Source organism: Cherax quadricarinatus, chromosome 64 (assembly GCF_038502225.1).
Source record: "Cherax quadricarinatus isolate ZL_2023a chromosome 64, ASM3850222v1, whole genome shotgun sequence".
NCBI classification, from domain to species: Eukaryota; Metazoa; Arthropoda; class Malacostraca; order Decapoda; family Parastacidae; genus Cherax; species Cherax quadricarinatus.
The window spans coordinates 3,228,659-3,247,363 of record NC_091355.1 but is presented as its reverse complement, the minus strand read 5'-3'; the positions used below and the strand labels follow the sequence as shown (position 1 = coordinate 3,247,363).

Below are 18,705 nucleotides of genomic sequence, written 5' to 3'. Positions count from 1 at the left end.
AAGCCTAGGGAAAATATGGATTTGTCAGTTAAAAACAGAGTAGGGGAGTTAGTAGATGGGGAGATGGAGGTATTGGGTAGATGGCGAGAATATTTTGAGGAACTTTTAAATGTTAAGGAAGAAGCAGAGGCAGTAATTTCATGCACTGGTCAGGGAGGTATACCATCTTTTAGGAGTGAAGAAGAGCAGAATGTAAGTGTGGGGGAGGTACGTGAGGCATTACGTAAAATGAAAGGGGGTAAAGCAGCTGGAACTGATGGGATCATGACAGAAATGTTAAAAGCAGGGGGGGATATAGTGTTGGAGTGGTTGGTACTTTTGTTTAATAAATGTATGAAAGAGAGGAAGGTACCTAGGGATTGGCAGAGAGCATGTATAGTCCCTTTATATAAAGGGAAAGGGGACAAAAGAGACTGTAAAAATTATAGAGGAATAAGCTTACTGAGTATACCAGGAAAAGTGTACGGTAGGGTTATAATTGAAAGAATTAGAGATAAGACAGAATGTAGGATTGCGGATGAGCAAGGAGGTTTCAGAGTGGGTAGGGGATGTGTAGATCAGGTGTTTACATTGAAGCATATATGTGAACAGTATTTAGATAATGATAGGGAAGTTTTTATTGCATTTATGGATTTAGAAAAGGCATATGATAGAGTGGATAGAGGAGCAATGTGGCAGATGTTGCAAGTATATGGAATAGGTGGCAAGTTATTAAATGCTGTAAAGAGTTTTTATGAGGATAGTGAGGCTCAGGTTAGGGTGTGTAGAAGAGAGGGAGACTACTTCCCGGTAAAAGTAGGTCTTAGACAGGGATGTGTAATGTCACCATGGTTGTTTAATATATTTATAGATGGGGTTGTAAAGGAAGTAAATGCTAGGGTGTTCGGGAGAGGGGTGGGATTAAATTTTGGGGAATCAAATTCAAAATGGGAATTGACACAGTTACTTTTTGCTGATGATACTGTGCTTATGGGAGATTCTAAAGAAAAATTGCAAAGGTTAGTGGATGAGTTTGGGAATGTGTGTAAAGGTAGAAAGTTGAAAGTGAACATAGAAAAGAGTAAGGTAATGAGGGTGTCAAATGATTTAGATAAAGAAAAATTGGATATCAAATTGAGGAGGAGGAGTATGGAAGAAGTGAATGTTTTCAGATACTTGGGAGTTGACGTGTCGGCGGACGGATTTATGAAGGATGAGGTTAATCATAGAATTGATGAGGGAAAAAAGGTGAGTGGTGCATTGAGGTACATGTGGAGTCAAAAAACGTTATCTATGGAGGCAAAGAAGGGAATGTATGAAAGTATAGTAGTACCAACACTCTTATATGGGTGTGAAGCTTGGGTGGTAAATGCAGCAGCAAGGAGACGGTTGGAGGCAGTGGAGATGTCCTGTTTAAGGGCAATGTGTGGTGTAAATATTATGCAGAAAATTCGGAGTGTGGAAATTAGGAGAAGGTGTGGAGTTAATAAAAGTATTAGTCAGAGGGCAGAAGAGGGGTTGTTGAGGTGGTTTGGTCATTTAGAGAGAATGGATCAAAGTAGACTGACATGGAAAGCATATAAATCTATAGGGGAAGGAAGGCGGGGTAGGGGTCGTCCTCGAAAGGGTTGGAGAGAGGGGGTAAAGGAGGTTTTGTGGGCAAGGGGCTTGGACTTCCAGCAAGCGTGCGTGAGCGTGTTAGATAGGAGTGAATGGAGACGAATGGTACTTGGGACCTGACGATCTGTTGGAGTGTGAGCAGGGTAATATTTAGTGAAGGGATTCAGGGAAACCGGTTATTTTCATATAGTCGGACTTGAGTCCTGGAAATGGGAAGTACAATGCCTGCACTTTAAAGGAGGGGTTTGGGATATTGGCAGTTTGGAGGGATATGTTGTGTATCTTTATAGACTGTTGTATTCTGAGCACCTCTGCAAAAACAGTGATAATGTGCGAGTGTGGTGAAAGTGTTGAATGATGATGAAAGTATTTTCTTTTTGGGGATTTTCTTTCTTTTTTTTGGGTCACCCTGCCTCGGTGGGAGACGGCCGACTTGTTTAAAAAAAAAAAAAAAAAAAAAAAAGTCTGTTGAGTATACCTGGTAAAGTGTATGGTAGAGTTATAATTGAAAGAATTAAGAGTAAGACGGAGAATAGGATAGCAGATGAACAAGGAGGCTTTAGGAAAGGTAGGGGGTGTGTGGACCAGGTGTTTACAGTGAAACATAAGTGAACAGTATTTAGATAAGGCTAAAGAGGTCTTTGTGGCATTTATGGATTTGGAAAAGGCGTATGACAGGGTGGATACTGGGGCAATGTGGCAGATGTTGCAAGTGTATGGTGTAGGAGGTAGGTTACTGAAAGCAGTGAAGAGTTTTTACGAGGATAGTGAGGCTCAAGTTAGAGTATGTAGGAAAGAGGGAAATTTTTTCCCAGTAAAAGTAGGCCTTAGACAAGAATGTGTGATGTCACCGTGGTTGTTTAATATATTTATAGATGGGGTTGTAAGAGAAGTAAATGCGAGGGTCTTGGCAAGAGGCATGGAGTTAAAAGATAAAGAATCACACACAAAGTGGGAGTTGTCACAGCTGCTCTTTGCTGATGACACTGTGCTCTTGGGAGATTCTGAAGAGAAGTTGCAGAGATTGGTGGATGAATTTGGTAGGGTGTGCAAAAGAAGAAAATTAAAGGTGAATACAGGAAAGAGTAAGGTTATGAGGATAACAAAAAGATTAGGTGATGAAAGATTGAATATCAGATTGGAGGGAGAGAGTATGGAGGAGGTGAACGTATTCAGATATTTGGGAGTGGACGTGTCAGCGGATGGGTCTATGAAAGATGAGGTGAATCATAGAATTGATGAGGGAAAAAGAGTGAGTGGTGCACTTAGGAGTCTGTGGAGACAAAGAACTTTGTCCTTGGAGGCAAAGAGGGGAATGTATGAGAGTATAGTTTTACCAACGCTCTTATATGGGTGTGAAGCGTGGGTGATGAATGTTGCAGCGAGGAGAAGGCTGGAGGCAGTGGAGATGTCATGTCTGAGGGCAATGCGTGGTGTGAATATAATGCAGAGAATTCGTAGTTTGAAAGTTAGGAGGAGGTGCGGGATTACCAAAACTGTTGTCCAGAGGGCTGAGGAAGGGTTGTTGAGGTGGTTCGGACATGTAGAGAGAATGGAGCGAAGCAGAATGACTTCAAGAGTGTATCAGTCTGTAGTGGAAGGAAGGCGGGGTAGGGGTCGGCCTAGGAAAGGTTGGAGGGAGGGGGTAAAGGAGGTTTTGTGTGCGAGGGGCTTGGACTTCCAGCAGGCATACGTGAGCGTGTTTGATAGGAGTGAATGGAGACAAATGGTTTTTAATACTTGACGTGCTGTTGGAGTGTGAGCAAAGTAACATTTATGAAGGGATTCAGGGAAACCGGCAGGCCGGACTTGAGTCCTGGAGATGGGAAGTACAGTGCCTGCACTCTGAAGGAGGGGTGTTAATGTTGCAGTTTAAAAACTGTAGTGTAACGCACCCTTCTGGCAAGACAGTGATGGAGTGAATGATGGTGAAAGTTTTTCTTTTTCGGGCCACCCTGCCTTGGTGGGAATCGGCCAGTGTGATAATAAAATAAAAAAAAAATGAATAAAATACTTCTGATATATTGTTACCTATTGATACTTTGTATCCTTGATATGTCCTTCTCATTCCATGCCCATATTTGGTTCTCAGAGATCAAGGTCAAATTGTGTGCAATATCAGTTACTATACGTATTTAGGAAAACAGTTAACTCGTTTAACAGCATTTTTCCATTTCTTATTGTTTCCCTTATTTCTTCATTTATTTTTGCTTTGCATTAGCATTTGTTATTTTTTAACACATCGGCCAATTCCCACCAAGGCAGGGTGGCCCGAAAAAGAAAAACTTTCATCATCATTCACTCCATCAATGTCTTGCCAGAGGGGTGTTTTACACTACAGTTATAAAACTGCAACATTAACACCCCTCCTTCAGAGTGCAGACACTGTACTTCCCACCTCCAGGACTCAAGTCCGGCCTGCAGGTTTCCCTGAATCCCTTCATCAATGTTACCTTGCTCACACTCCAACAGCACGTCAAGTATTAAAAACCATTTGTCTCCATTCAGTCCTATCAAATACACTCATGCATGTTTGCTGAAAGTCCAAGCCCCTCGCACACAAAACTTCTTTTACCCGCTCCCTCCAACCCTTCCGAGGCTGACCCCTACCCGCCTTCCCTCCACTACAGATTTATACACTCTCCAAGTCATTCTTTTGTTCCATTCTCTCTACAACCTCAACAGCCCTTCCTCAGCCCTCTGGATAATAGTTTTGGTAATCCCACACCTTCTAATTTCCAAACTATGAATTCTCTGCATTATATTCACACTACACATTGCTCTCAGACATGACATCTCCACTGCCACCAGCCTCCTCCTCGTTGCAACATTCATCACCCATGCTTCACACCCATACAAGTGTGTTGGTACAACTATACTCTCATACATTCCCCTCTTTGCTTTCATGGACAAAGTTCTTTGTCTCCAGACTCTTAACCCTTTGAGGGTTTTCGTCGTACTAGTACGTCTTACGCGTAGGGGTTTTTGACGTACTAGTACTCATAAATTCTAGCGACCTCAAATCTAGTGGGAGAAAGCTGGTAGGCCTTCATATGAAAGAATGGGTCTATGTGGTCAGTGTGCACAGTCTAAAAAAAATCCTGCAGCACACGGTGCATAATGAGAAAAAAAAAACTTTTTCCATTTTTTTTAATAAATCAGCGACTTTGCAGTGTATTTTCGTATAGTATTTATTGTTGTATTCTAGTTTTCTTGGTCTCATTTTATAGAATGGAAGACATATTACTGAAATTGAGATGATTTTGACTGGTTTTACAATGAAAGGTGCCTTGAAATTGAGCTCAAAGTAGCAGAAATGTTCGATTTTTACCAAACTTCAAAAGTAAACAAATCGTGCCAAGCGTGCAATACACGTCAACTGGTGAGTCTAATATTCTTTCACAAGTGCACCAATAATATTTATACCATTTTTTACACTAATGCAGTAGTCTGCATAACAGTAAATCTTATATTTTTTGTGAGAATAAAAATTCAAAGTGGAAAGCAAAAGAATATAAGAGGGGCCTTGAGACGTGACTAATGACTAGAGGAAATGTCATTTTAGTGCCAGGAATGTCTTTCTTGTTTATTCTGGACCCTATTCCGAAATTGGCATCTTTTGAAATTTGTGTGAAATTGGCAAAATTGCTAAATTCTGACCACTGTACTGGATAGTTGAATTTATAAATGGGTGGTTTCTTGCACCCATTCGATAGAAAAAATGGAGTTCTAGCGAAATATTCATGTTTTTTGTCGACTAGTACAGTGAAATTGGCGGAAAATGGGGCTCAAAGTGGGCAAAATCGCCGATCCGTAAACATCGCTGAGACCGCTAACTTTGCGAGAGCATAATTCCGTAAGTTTTCTATCAAATTTCAAACTTTTGGTGTCGTTATGATCGGAAAAAGATTCTCTATCTTTTCATAAGAGAAAATAATTTTTTTTTTTTTTTTAAATTTGGCCGACCCTGAGAACGAGTTTCGGAGAGGGCCTGTCGACCCTCAAAGGGTTAAGTGCACCACTCACCCTTTTCTCCTCATCAATTCTATGATTCATCATATCCTTCATAGACCCATCTGCTGACACGTCTACTCCTAAATACGTATCTGAATACATTCATCTCCTCCATACTCTCTCCCTCCAATCTGATATCCAATCTTTTGTCACCTAATCTTTTTATCCTCATAACCTTACTCTTTCCTATATTCACTTTTAATTTTCTTCTTTTACATACCCTACCAAATTCGTCCACCAACCTCTGCAACTTTTCAGAATCTCCCAAAAGCACAATGTCATCAGCAAAGAGCAACTGTGACAACTCCCACTGTGTTTGATTCTTTATCTTTTAAAAGATTAGCATTTATCCTTCCCAAATATTTATTTAAGTTTGGCATAAATACTTTTTTTAAAAATTGCAGTTTTTAATATGCTGCATGATACTACTATAAATATTTTGTATGATACATATCAGCATTCAATTTCAATTCAGTACATTAATATTACTCCATGGGGAAGTGGAAAAGAATTCTTACTCTGTAAGCCATGTGTGTCTTAAGAGGGGACTAAAATGCCAGGATCAAGGGGCTAGTAACCCCTTCTCCCACATAAATTACTAAATTTAAAAAGAAAAGCTTTTGTTTTTCTTTCTAGGTCACACTGCCTCGGTGGGAGATGGCCAGTTCATTGAAGACAAAGAAAAAATTAATATTACTACTATACATCCAGTCTATCATAGTACTTTTCAAAATGAAAGCACAGGCTTAGTAGCAAAACAGAAACAGGAATAAAATTAAGATAGAATAGCAAATGGTGAAACAATGGAATATATGTAGAGTAGAAGGCCATAACATACAACAGAGCATGAGTAACTATGGCTAAAATTCCATAAACAGGTAAAAGAATCCTAAATACAGTATGTACTGTATTTCCATGGGAAAAGTTCAACCAGTCTACTAAAGCATTCACCAAAGCATCAATAATTTCAAGGAAAAGCCATATCACCTTAACAACTCTTTCATAAACTGGACATGGTAAATTGTTTTAGCAATAAAAATTATAGCACCATGAACTACTACTTAATCTATATTTGACTCATATCACAAGGCTGGTACAGTGCATAAGACAAGCTAAGCCCAGAGTTACATAAACTCTGAGCCAAGCCTGTGGTCTTCACGAGGCTTTGTTTATGATAGAGCAGCGTTCCTCACAGGCCCAGCATTATTGTAGAGATCATGAGAAAAAGATTCATGCTTTTTGCTCATCATCTCAATAAATATACAAGAAAAATGCTCTTGCCTTTGAAACCTGAATTTTTTGACCAGGTCAATAAGGCAATGATTCAGTGCAAGATAAATCCACTAAAACGTTGCATATGATTTACCTTTCAGGTATCCGAGTCTGAAGAGACTGAACACGTTCAGTCTGTTTTGACTTGGATACCTGTAAATATAATTTCCCTTTTATGTCGCTATCACACTAAAACAGAAATATTATTCCTCATCTAAGAAACCAAAGCATATATGAACCACATTTTGACTTTAAAAATCAGAATAAAGTAAACCCACAATTCAACGAACTAAGGGCAATGGATGGTTGGTAGTGATAATAATGGTGAGTACAGTTTATTATTCTGCCACAATCATAACACTAACCAACATACCTTGTCTTTTATTTCCAAATCAGTTGACTTGTTGAATTTTGCCCCATATTTTTCTTAAATCTGTTAAATCAAGGGTTTACTGTATGGCACATGTGGCAAAAATCAGCACCAATAAAAGTCAGTACTGCAAATCAAGAATGAAATAATAATTATAATAATACTGTACCGTACTTACAAATTAGTAACTTTAGAAAGGTATTATTCCAAAATATTGACCTGCCATCCACAAGAGATTACGGTACATTCTAAGAAAATATTTAAACTGTTAGTCAGACATCTCTATCACAAACTTTCCAGTAATGGTGGCTTTATATAGAAATTTTGATCCATAACAATAACAGTACAAAACAGACGCATGTACACAGTGGCTGCTCATATAATCATGGTAATTAAAGGGGCACCCTCAGAAATGATGAATATGAGAGGCACATGTGTTTGCCATCAAATGATAAGTAGGGGGAAGGAGTTGTCAAGTTATATATATACCTATTTATAAAAAGATTTTTTATACCATATTTCAGTACAGTACATCTGATTAAAAAAACAAAACCTTTGTGGAGGGTGTTTGGTTAAGTTGTTAATGCAATGATTATTTTCTTCAAAATGTTTGATACAGGAGTTCCTACAAAACTTAAGTACTGTGTGATAGGGTTTCTGGACAACATTAATCAGGTTGATTTAGGAGGGCAGGTGCATAGTGGACACAGCCAAGACACATGGGCTCCAGCAAGGAGGGATAGCAAACAGCTATCTTCCAATGGGCATAACTACTTTCCTATATGTCACGCAGAGTATAAAACTACGATGTGTTGCACTCAAATTCTGCACGCTGACAAATTTTCAAAATTTATAACAATATTAAGTTTTCCTGATTACTTTTTATTACACTTTTTGAATTACGTACGTAATAACAAAATTGTGCAAACCAAGGTTGCATAATATGATTGTTTAGTGTGTTTGGAACTACATCCTTACCTGTTATGGTCTGGTCCAATGGCACTATACTTATAGTCAGCCTTTATCTTGTTTGTCTGAAGAAACATGTGCAGACGGGATTTAGAATTTTCAATTGTCCAGTTACCATGAATATTTGCAGTAAGATCTACATCTTCAGCCTGGTAATAAAAATTATCTTCCTTAGTTTGTACATTAAAATCCATTGTGTAGATATGTACATATCCATGAACTCCAGTGAATATGTAAAGCATTTTATAGCACTGCTAATATGAACATCATGATAATGCAATTGTCAATGCAATAACCAGTTAAGTCCAATATTGCTTCAATCTATTAACAAGATTATTCGACAACTCTAATTTAAAAAAAATATCACTGCTTAGTTTCATACAATCATTTAAAACTGAAGAAAAAATGAAGTGTCAGTTTTCAGTGTTTCAGGCCACTCTTGAGATGTAAACACTTTTTTTTTTTTAACAAGTCAGCCGTCTCCCACCGAGGCAGGGTGACCCAAAAAAGAAAGAAAATCCCCAAAAAGAAAATACTTTCATCATTCAACACTTTCACCACACTCACACATGATCACTGTTTTTGCAGAGGTGCTCAGAACACAACAGCTTAGAAGCATATACCTATAAAGATACACAAACATATCCCTCCAAACTGTTAATATCCCAAACCCCTCCTTTAGAGTGCAGGCACTGTACTTTTAACAGTCTTTGTTACACACTCATGAAACAAGGAAGCCATTCCTCCCTGGAAGGTTGGTCTGCCAACCTACTACCTACTTTGTGTGATCAGACTACTCATACATAGTGCTCCTAAATCACAAAGTCACAAATTGTGGGCTAAGAACCCCTTCTTACTTATTGTTCAAAATGTCCTACAGACAACAGAATTTTTTAGGATAGCTTCAGACATATACTACAACAGAAAACTACAACTTGAAATGCATAAGTGGTCTACAGACCAGATTACCTATTTTCCAACTGGTTGCATGCTTTACACATATGACCCTAAAGGTTTCAATGAACAAAAACTATAAGTACAGTACTTGTGAAGAAAAAAAACTTTGCAGAATAAGTTAGGATCTTTATAATGTCAAAGTATAAAAAAAATACATGCTTATATTTATTCCTAGGAGTGAATGAAATAGTGAGGCGAGTGCAACCACTTTTTACTTCACTTACAGGAATATTTATAAGTATGCATTGTGTATCTTCTATATGACTTGACAAAGACTAACAGACTGAAATGCCCCAATAAAACTTTTTGTTCTGAAAGTGCATTTTTTTTATACTTTCATCAGCCAGAGCATTCCATTTAGTTCCATCTATACATACTACTTAACTATAAGGTCCATGTTTAAATCTAAAACTTACATCTTCTGTGGCTTTCCGCTCTTGTATGCGCTCCATGTAGGTCATCTGTCGACCTTCCCTCTGAATAGGATGGTAAACATTTCCTTCTTCTCTGAGACCTGGGACAGGAGCCATTGGGGCAGAAAGCTTGAACTCTCCTCCGCCTTCAGTGCGGGAAGCATCCTCCTCCCCACCACCAGAATCAGGCATCTGCAAAATATGTACGATAAACTAACTGCAGTATTTTTTATTAAAAAATAGAATGAGAGCATACTTGTAAAACTATGTAGGCTCTGTCTTTGAAGATCTCAAACATGAAAGGTTTTCAAACACCTAAATTCAAAATATCTTAACAGTTAATTAATAGATAAAACTCCATCCCTGCAACATCTTAACAAGTACACGTACAGTAGTTTAGTGCTAAAGAGGTTCACCCCAAAACACAGCACATTATTACAAAACTTTGATTTTAAAAAAAATTTTTGCAACTAAAAAATTCTCATGTACAGTACCCTCAAAATTTTATTTTGTTTGCTTGAGAGCCAACTCTTATGCTGAACTTCATGTATTTAGATTATGTGATCTAGCTGTATCATATCTACACCACTTACGTATGTTAGTAATGCAATTACAGAAATTTTTTCATATTCTCACATTTATTCATCCAACACTTGAATCAGGGACCCAAAGGTATAGATTAAATAACATCTTACCTGCAAATCTGGAATCTCATTTGCCTGTACATCTCCTTGGCGAACAAGGAACTGTATAAAATCTTTGGCAGCATTTGACTGAGAATCTTTTTTACTTGTTGAATTGCCAACACCAATGTAGTTATAGCCAGGGACTCGTACTTCACACAAGAATCGCTGCCGATGCTTTGGACCTGAAAAAATATGAAGAGTGGCAAGCCTTAAGGCAGGACCAGGATCTACAACTCAACCCCTGCAACCACAAACAGGTGAGCAAGAGCATGCATGCATGCACACGTAGGGTCAGAAGCTGTGACTTGACTCCTACACCCACATATATGAGTATACATATGTATATTCATCTCCCCTCCCCCCACCATGGTATATTAAGTATGTATGTAACCTGCATCAATAACCCTCTGGAGTTACTAAATCAAATCAAGTAATCACCTAAGAATTCAGTCTACTACAGTATATTCCATACCTGAATTTCTAACTTCATAACTGGGAGTAACTTTCTTCTTTCCACAAAAGGCATAAAGCCATGATTTTGCATTTTCAGCCATCTTGACAGTCTGAAATTTAAAGGAAGAATATACAGATTTATAAAGAAAAAACTAACACGATACATTAAAAAAAAAATCTGCATACATGAGGTGTTATCAAGAGGTTCCTGGATTGCCGCAAAAAAATATGCACATATAGGCTTACCTATGTAATTTACACTACGTACGATAATTGGATAACTGTATTTATGCGTACCCGTACCTAAATATACTTACTTAACCTAGTTAAAGTTGTCTCCCTGGAAGTGCTCTCCTTGGGAGGCTCTGTCACTTCTCCATGATTATAATAATAACTGAGGAGCTCTAAATCCATAGGATTATACAGCACATGTGGGGGGAGGGGGCAGAAAGTATTCAAGCTCAATTCAGGGAACTGGAGCACAGATCCAATTTGCTAGATCAAAGAGCCCTTCACCAGCATCAAGGAACCTCCCTTGAGGGGTGTCACTTCACAAAACATTTCTGGAACTCTTCCTTTCTAACAGTGTCTAGCAGGGCATACAATTCTGCTTGAATCTCCTTCACATAATTAAAACACTGCCCCTCGACTGCCGTTTATATTTTCGGAAAAAAAAAAAAAAAGCCACAGGGGTGACATCTGGGAAGTAGGGAGGGTGGGGGGACAACAGCAATCTTATTCTTGGCCAGAAAATGACAACCTTTCTGGTCTTGAGTCAGCACATGGGGCACAAATTTTGCAGCCATTCACCTTTAAGTTTTCAGTCAAAATGCATTGACACGACTCAAATTCTCAAGGCACTTGTGAAAATACTTGTCTGATCCAAGGCACTTAGGTCTGATTCCAGGGAGGCTAAATCCTACTTCTTGGATAGAGTCTTTCACTGGCATCAAAGCACCTCTTTGAGGGGCATATTTAACTGGAGATTATTTAGCACTTAAATTATCACTGAACTCTCATGCAGGAATAAAGTAAGCACATTTAGGTACATGTACACATAAGTATATATATCATACATAGTAACATTTTTTTTTTTAACAAGTCTGCCGTCTCCCTACGAGGCAGGGTGACCCAAAAAGAAAGAAAATCCCCAAAAAGAAAATACTTTCATCATTCAACACTTTCACCTCACTCACACATACTCACTGCTTTTGCAGAGGTGCTCAGAATACAACAGTTTAGAAGTATATATATATATATAAAGATACACAATATATCCCTCCAAATATCCCAAACCCCTCCTTTAAAGTGCAGGCATTGTACTTCCCATTTCCAGTACTCAAGTCCGACTATATGAAAATAACCGGTTTCCCTGAATCCCTTCACTAAATATTACCCTGCTCACACTCCAACAGATCGTCAGGTCCCAAATACCATTCGTCTCCACAGTAACATATACAAATACAACAAATACAAATTGATTTACATTTTATAAAGTGCTGTTAAGTACATACAAAGAAAACCACTAACACAGCAGGACAGGATAACCCCCCCCCCCCCAAAAAAAAAAAAAAAAAATAGTCGAAGTGACTTATTTCCATTGTGGCCCTTGTATAAATGTAAATTTTTGCCCCACATTAATGATTTCAACCCTAGGCTCAAAGTGCATGACTTTATATGCCCTGATGTGGGTACCTTAAACCAATAAATAAAAAGTTATGGACCCCATGCCAAATTAAAAATTTACTGGGATGAGCTATTAAGTTTATTTAGCGACGGGTACACATAAGTACTGTACAATTATCGTAATGTAAATTACCTAGGATAACCCTAAAAAAAAAAAAATCAAAGTGACTTATTTCCATTAGGGTCCGTGCTGTATAGTCCTTGTGGCTTAGCTCTTCTTTTTGATTATAATAATAATAATCCATTAGGGTCCTTGTAATTTATTACTTAAACCTTAAAAGTTAAAACAGTTAATTAACTCAACTGTGTGAAAATCGGTTACAATAAAAGAAGATACAGCAAGAATAAGGTAAACCGAGTTATTTATATTTAATTCAGACACCAACGGAAATACGGTCACTAACGTTTTTGTTATCCTAAGTAATTTACATATATTACTATGTAAGATAATTTGTGTAAGTATTTATGTATACCTGTACGTAAATAAACTTACTTACACTAAAGGGAGACTTAGGGTCCATAATATTCAAAAAATGAGTGGACATTAATTTTCAAATAAAAAAAAAAAGAATGTCTTCTCACCATAAACATACACTTACTTCATCTATTAACAAGTTAACAATATAGGCGACACACAACAAGTCACATTGTACATACTAAGTTAACACAGTTAAAAATGTGTATTAATTTGTGGCATATCAAGAAAAATCGGATCATACCTAAGAGCGTCTGAGGCGGCGACAAACACTGCGCACCGTGACTGTGAACCGGCCCAGCCAACACCAAACTGGCCCAGCCAACACCAAACTGGCCCAGCCAACACCAAACTGGCCCAGCCAACACCAAACTGGCCCAGCCAACACCAAACTGGTCCAGTCAACACCAAACTGGCCCAGCCAACACCAAACTGGTCCAGCCAACACCAAACTGGTCCAGCCAACACCAAACTGGTCCAGCCAACACCAAACTGGTCCAGTCAACACCAAACTGGTCCAGCCAACACCAAACTGGTCCAGCTAGCACCAAACTGGCCCAGCCAACACCAAACTGGTCCAGCCAACACCAAACTGGTCCAGCCAACACCAAACTGGTCCAGCCAACACCAAACTGGTGCAGCCAACACAAAACTGGCCCAACCAACACCAAATTGGCCCAGCCAACACCAAACTGGTCCAGCCAACACCAAACTGGCCCAGCCAACACCAAACTGGTCCAGCCAACACCAAACTGGTCCAGCCAACACCAAACTGGTCCAGTCAACACCAAACTGGTCCAGCCAACACCAAACTGGTCCAGCTAGCACCAAACTGGCCCAGCCAACACCAAACTGGTCCAGCCAACACCAAACTGGTCCAGCCAACACCAAACTGGTCCAGCCAACACCAAACTGGTCCAGCCAACACCAAACTGGTCCAGTCAACACCAAACTGGTCCAGCCAACACCAAACTGCTCCAGCCAACACCAAACTGGTCCAGCCAACACCAAACTGCTCCAGCCAACACCAAACTGGTCCAGCTAACACCAAACTGGCCCAGCCAACACCAAACTGGCCCAGCCAACACCAAACTGGCCCAGCCAACACTAAACCGGCCCAGCCAACACCAAACTGGCCCAGCCAACACCAAACTGGCCCAGCCAACACCAAACTGGTCCAGCCAACACCAAACTGGTGCAGCCAACACCAAACTGGCCCAACCAACACCAAATTGGCCCAGCCAACACCAAACTGGTCCAGCCAACACCAAACTGGTCCAGCCAACACCAAACTGGTCCAGCCAACACCAAACTGGTCCAGCCAACACCAAACTGGTCCAGCCAACACCAAACTAGTCCAGCCAACACCAAACTGGTCCAGCTAACACCAAACTGGCCCAGCCAACACCAAACTGGCCCAGCCAACACCAAACTGGCCCAGCCAACACTAAACCGGCCCAGCCAACACCAAACTGGCCCAGCCAACACCAAACTGGCCCAGCCAACACCAAACTGGTCCAGCCAACACCAAACTGGTCCAGCCAACACCAAACTGGTGCAGCCAACACCAAACTGGCCCAACCAACACCAAACTGGCCCAGCCAACACCAAACTGGTCCAGCCAACACCAAACTGGTCCAGCCAACACCAAACTGGTCCAGCCAACACCAAACTGGTCCAGCCAACACCAAACTGGCCCAGCCAACACCAAACTGGTCCAGCCAACACCAAACTGGTCCAGCCAACACCAAACTGGTCCAGGCAACACCAAACTAGTCCAACCAACACCAAATTGGCCCAGCCAACCCCAAACTGGTGCAGCCAACACCAAACTGTTCCAGCCAGCACCAAAGTGGTTCAACTAACACTAAACTGGTCCAGCCAGCACCAAACTGGTCCAAGGAACAATGATGCGGGTGAGATCTTGGATTTGTCAAACATACCTTTATCAAGTCACAAACAAATCTGTATGTGACTTGATAAAGCCCACTGTGTGGGCTTTATCAATAAAGGATCACATTATGCTGGTTCTGTGTTTATTTTTTCATTGTGTAGGTATTTTATACCATTTATTTCCATCTAGCCTAGACAGGATTTGCAACAATGGCTTTAAGCTGGAAAAATTCAGATTCAGGAAGGATATAAGAAAGCACTGGTTTGGTAATAGAGTTGTGGATGAGTGGAACAAAATCCTGAGTACCGTCATAGTAGCTAAGACGTTGTGTAGATTTAAAAATAGGTTAGATAAGTACATGAGTGGGTGTGAGTTGGACCTGACTAACTTGTGCTACTAGTTCAAATGCCATGCTCCTCATTAAGTGAATGTCACCTGACCTGACTAGGTTAGGGCGTTGGCTTAAGCCGGCAGAAGAATTGGACCTGCCTTGCATGGGCCAGTAGGCCTTCCGCAGTGTTCTTTATGTTCTTATGAGCACCAATCCGGTCCAGTGAACACCAAACTGGTCCAGCGAACACTAAACTATTCCAGCAAATATTAAACTAGTTCAGGGAACACCAAACAGGGCCAATAAAAACAAGACTGGTCCAGCAAATGCCAAACATAAGAACATAAGAAAGAAGGAGCACTGCAGCAGGCATACTGACCCATGCTAGGCAGGTCCAAGTTACCCATTGGCCCAAGCTCCTGGTCAAGCAGTAACTGTCAATACTGGTCAAGCAGTAACTGGTAGTATTGGTTAAGTAGTAACTGTCAATGTTGGTCAAGCAATATCTGTCACTACTAGCCAAGCAGCAACTGTCAATACCAGTCAAGCAGTAACTGTCTGGTCCAACAAACACCAAACTGTTTCAGCAAACACCAAACTGTTCCAGCAAACACCCAGCTGTTCCATTGAACACCCACCTGTTCCAGTGAACACCCAACTGTTCCAGCGAACACCAACCTGTTCCAGCAAACATCAAACTGGTCCAGTTAACCCCCCTGTGGAAAATTGTATTTATCTGTATGTATAATTATGTACATAACAATAAATGAACATAGATAATTATTATCTATCAGTTAGACAAGTAGGAATTTGGGACACCTAGGTCGCAAAAATGTCCCCCTTCGATTCCTACCACTGTCATATCCGCAAGTTGCTCTGGACCTATTAATTAAATGAATTATACATCACCAGGAATTCTGGTAAATATATAAATTTGTGGACTGTATATTAAAAATGATTATATATAAATTCACATATACATAACAGAAGGAAAATATATCTTAATATCACTCACCAATTTGACTGGATATTAAGTTGTATCATACTCAGAAAAACCTCACTAACTAAATTTATGAAAACACTGGCCAGAATTATACACAAATCTAAAGAGCTTATCTGAGGTTCCTGGAGAGGTCTTGCCCAGTCGCCTGATATCTCAAGTTATGCAGGAATGCACATCCACCAATTTCGCCTCCTATTTGAGAGGTGTCAACACAATTTTAACCTCTAGAGCATGAAAAAATTTCTACCCATTACACCAACGTTCTAATACAAATTCAAAACCAAGATGGCGAGTGACCTGCCCAGCCACAGGTTTCCCATTTTCGATATAGGGCATCTATTTACCTATAAATTACCGTTTTTCCGGAAAATATATATATTTTCCACACCCCCAATTGGTCCAGGAAACCACAAACCGTTCCAGCAAACATCAAGAACCCCACTGGAAGGACCCCAAAGGAAATAAATCACTGACTTTTTTTGGGTTATCATAGGTTCTCTACACATGCTACTAGTATGATAATCTATGTAATCTACGTAAACTTACTACCTAGTTAGTCCAGGGAACCCCCAGTTGTTCCAGCGAACTTCCAACTAATCCAGTGAACACCAAACTAAACCAGCAAACACTAATCTGGTCCAACAAACCACCAACTGGTCCAGCAAACACCAAAAGAGTGAAATTCCAGTGGTTAAGTGAACATCTGCTAATTTAGCATACCCATTAAAAGCCAATCATCTCTCTTCACTAACATGCTTACACAAGAAGCAGCACTATTATATCTTAACTAATGTGTGTACTCACCTGTGGTTGCAGGGGTCGAATCATAGCTCCTGGCCCTGCTTCTTTGCTGGTCACTATTAAGTTCTCTCTCTTGGCTTCAAGAGCCTTATTGTACCTTATTGGAACTACTCAGGGTGAATATAAGGTCCAGCCTAGCTGGTTCATCCTCTCTCTGGTTGTACATTACACATGGGAAAGTGCTAAACCCATAGGATTATACAGTGGCTGTTGGGGGGGGGGATGGAAGGTATTCAGGCTTAATTTAGGGAACTAGAGCACAGATCCAATCCCCTATTATTATTATTAATCAAGGGGGAAGCGCTAAACCCGGAGGATTATACAGCGCCTGGGGGGGGGGGGATGTGGAAGGTATTCAGGCTTAATTCGGGAAACTGGAGCACAGATCCAGTTCCCTAAATCAAGAGCCCCTCACCAACATCAAGGAACCTTCCTTGAGGGGTCTGGTTGTATAGTAAGACCTCACTTAACAGCATCAATAGGTTTTTGGTAACTGCAACTTTCATCAAAATGGTGTATAATGAAACCAATTTTGGTTACCATAGGCTAATTAATATAAACATCTGGGGTGTACAGTGCACTTTTAGCACTCATTGCAACAAAGTTAAATCATGGAAAAAATGTTAGCAGTGAAAATTGTAGGGAGCACCTCCCACCACCATGCAGTTCAAGAACAACAAACATGGCAGATGTGCTGGGCGTTTTCGCACTGCATCGTTTATTCTCGTGCATTTATGTGATTATCGTATATTTTATGAATTTTTATTTTACAGTAGTTTGCATTCATTTATTTTTCAACATGCTTATTCCAGTTCAGGGGAGGGGGGTGGCTGGAGCCTATCCTGGCAGCTCAGGGCTCAAGGCAGTAACCAACCCTGGACAGGACGCTATTCCATCACAGGGCTCATTCACATTCATTCATACTGGGACAGTTCAGACACACCAATTAGCCTAATGTGCACATCTTTGGGATGTGGGAGAAGACCCATGTAGACATGAGGAGAACATGCAAACTCCACACAGATAGTGGCCATGAACAGGAATCCATTTTTTATCATCGTTATAACAAATCAATGTTAAGTGAGGACTTAATGCATCCCTAACATGTTCATGCACGAGGTTTGCCACAACCCCCCTCCCCATTTTCTTAAAACTCCATTTGTTTCTGATAAACATTACAAATCCTGTTTCCCCTATCTTTCCACATAATCTGATAAGACATGATTTTCCTGGCTGGTTATCTCCATAAGCTTTGTTTCCGTGAGCTATAGTGTCTGGGGATGCTTCCGTTATTTACTCATGTCACTCCTTTCTCTGCATTGGTATACCATATTTTCAGAATCCTTTCCATTACCATGTTCTGGTTCATGGGCTCTTGGATTCCTGGTTCTTGCCCATGGGTCAGAGGTGGAAGGGGTTGGGAGTTTGGAAAGGGTGGTGGGATATTGTGAGGAAGGTATTTGTGCTGGGGAAAGTAGGAACTGTGGGTGTGGAGTATGGCCTGTTTTGGGTAATTGTGATTGTAGGAGGGGACCAGAGCTTGGGGAAAAGAATCTGTGGGTGGTTGTGCTTGGCAGTTCTCTGGAGGCTGAACTTCCATATCTGTCAATGCATGCCCTCTTTCTCTTTCTCTCTCCTTCCTGCCTCTGGCATCTTTGAATTCTTTCTCAAATATTCCTGCTCCTTTCTTTTACTGCCCCCAGTTGAGGTACACTCAGTGATATTTTTTGTGCCCCTTAACCTAACCCTGTAAAATCCTTGTGCAAATAAAAAAGAGCATGC

At 40.3% G+C, this 18,705-nt stretch overlaps 1 protein-coding gene across 4 annotated transcripts in view; it reads right to left on the bottom strand.

Moving 5' to 3' along the window:
* The window catches only part of mle (dosage compensation regulator mle), an 80,296-nt gene extending 64,678 nt beyond the window's left edge, over nt 1-15,618 (bottom strand). Inside the window, exons 1-5 of one of the 4 annotated variants that reach the window (XM_070098725.1) lie at nt 15,499-15,618; nt 10,753-10,843; nt 10,290-10,462; nt 9,598-9,786; nt 8,234-8,373 (exon numbers count right to left, since the gene is read on the bottom strand). In XM_070098725.1, the coding sequence (XP_069954826.1) occupies nt 8,234-8,373; nt 9,598-9,786; nt 10,290-10,462; nt 10,753-10,834 (584 nt within the window). In that variant the 5' untranslated portion in view covers nt 10,835-10,843; nt 15,499-15,618. Of the gene's footprint in view, nt 1-8,233; nt 8,374-9,597; nt 9,787-10,289; nt 10,463-10,752; nt 10,844-13,138; nt 13,294-15,228; nt 15,369-15,498 lie in introns of those variants that run through there. The other 3 variants (XM_053792807.2, XM_070098724.1, XM_053792808.1) reach the window with 3 other exon arrangements.
* Between the last annotated feature and the right edge of the window lie 3,087 nt (nt 15,619-18,705).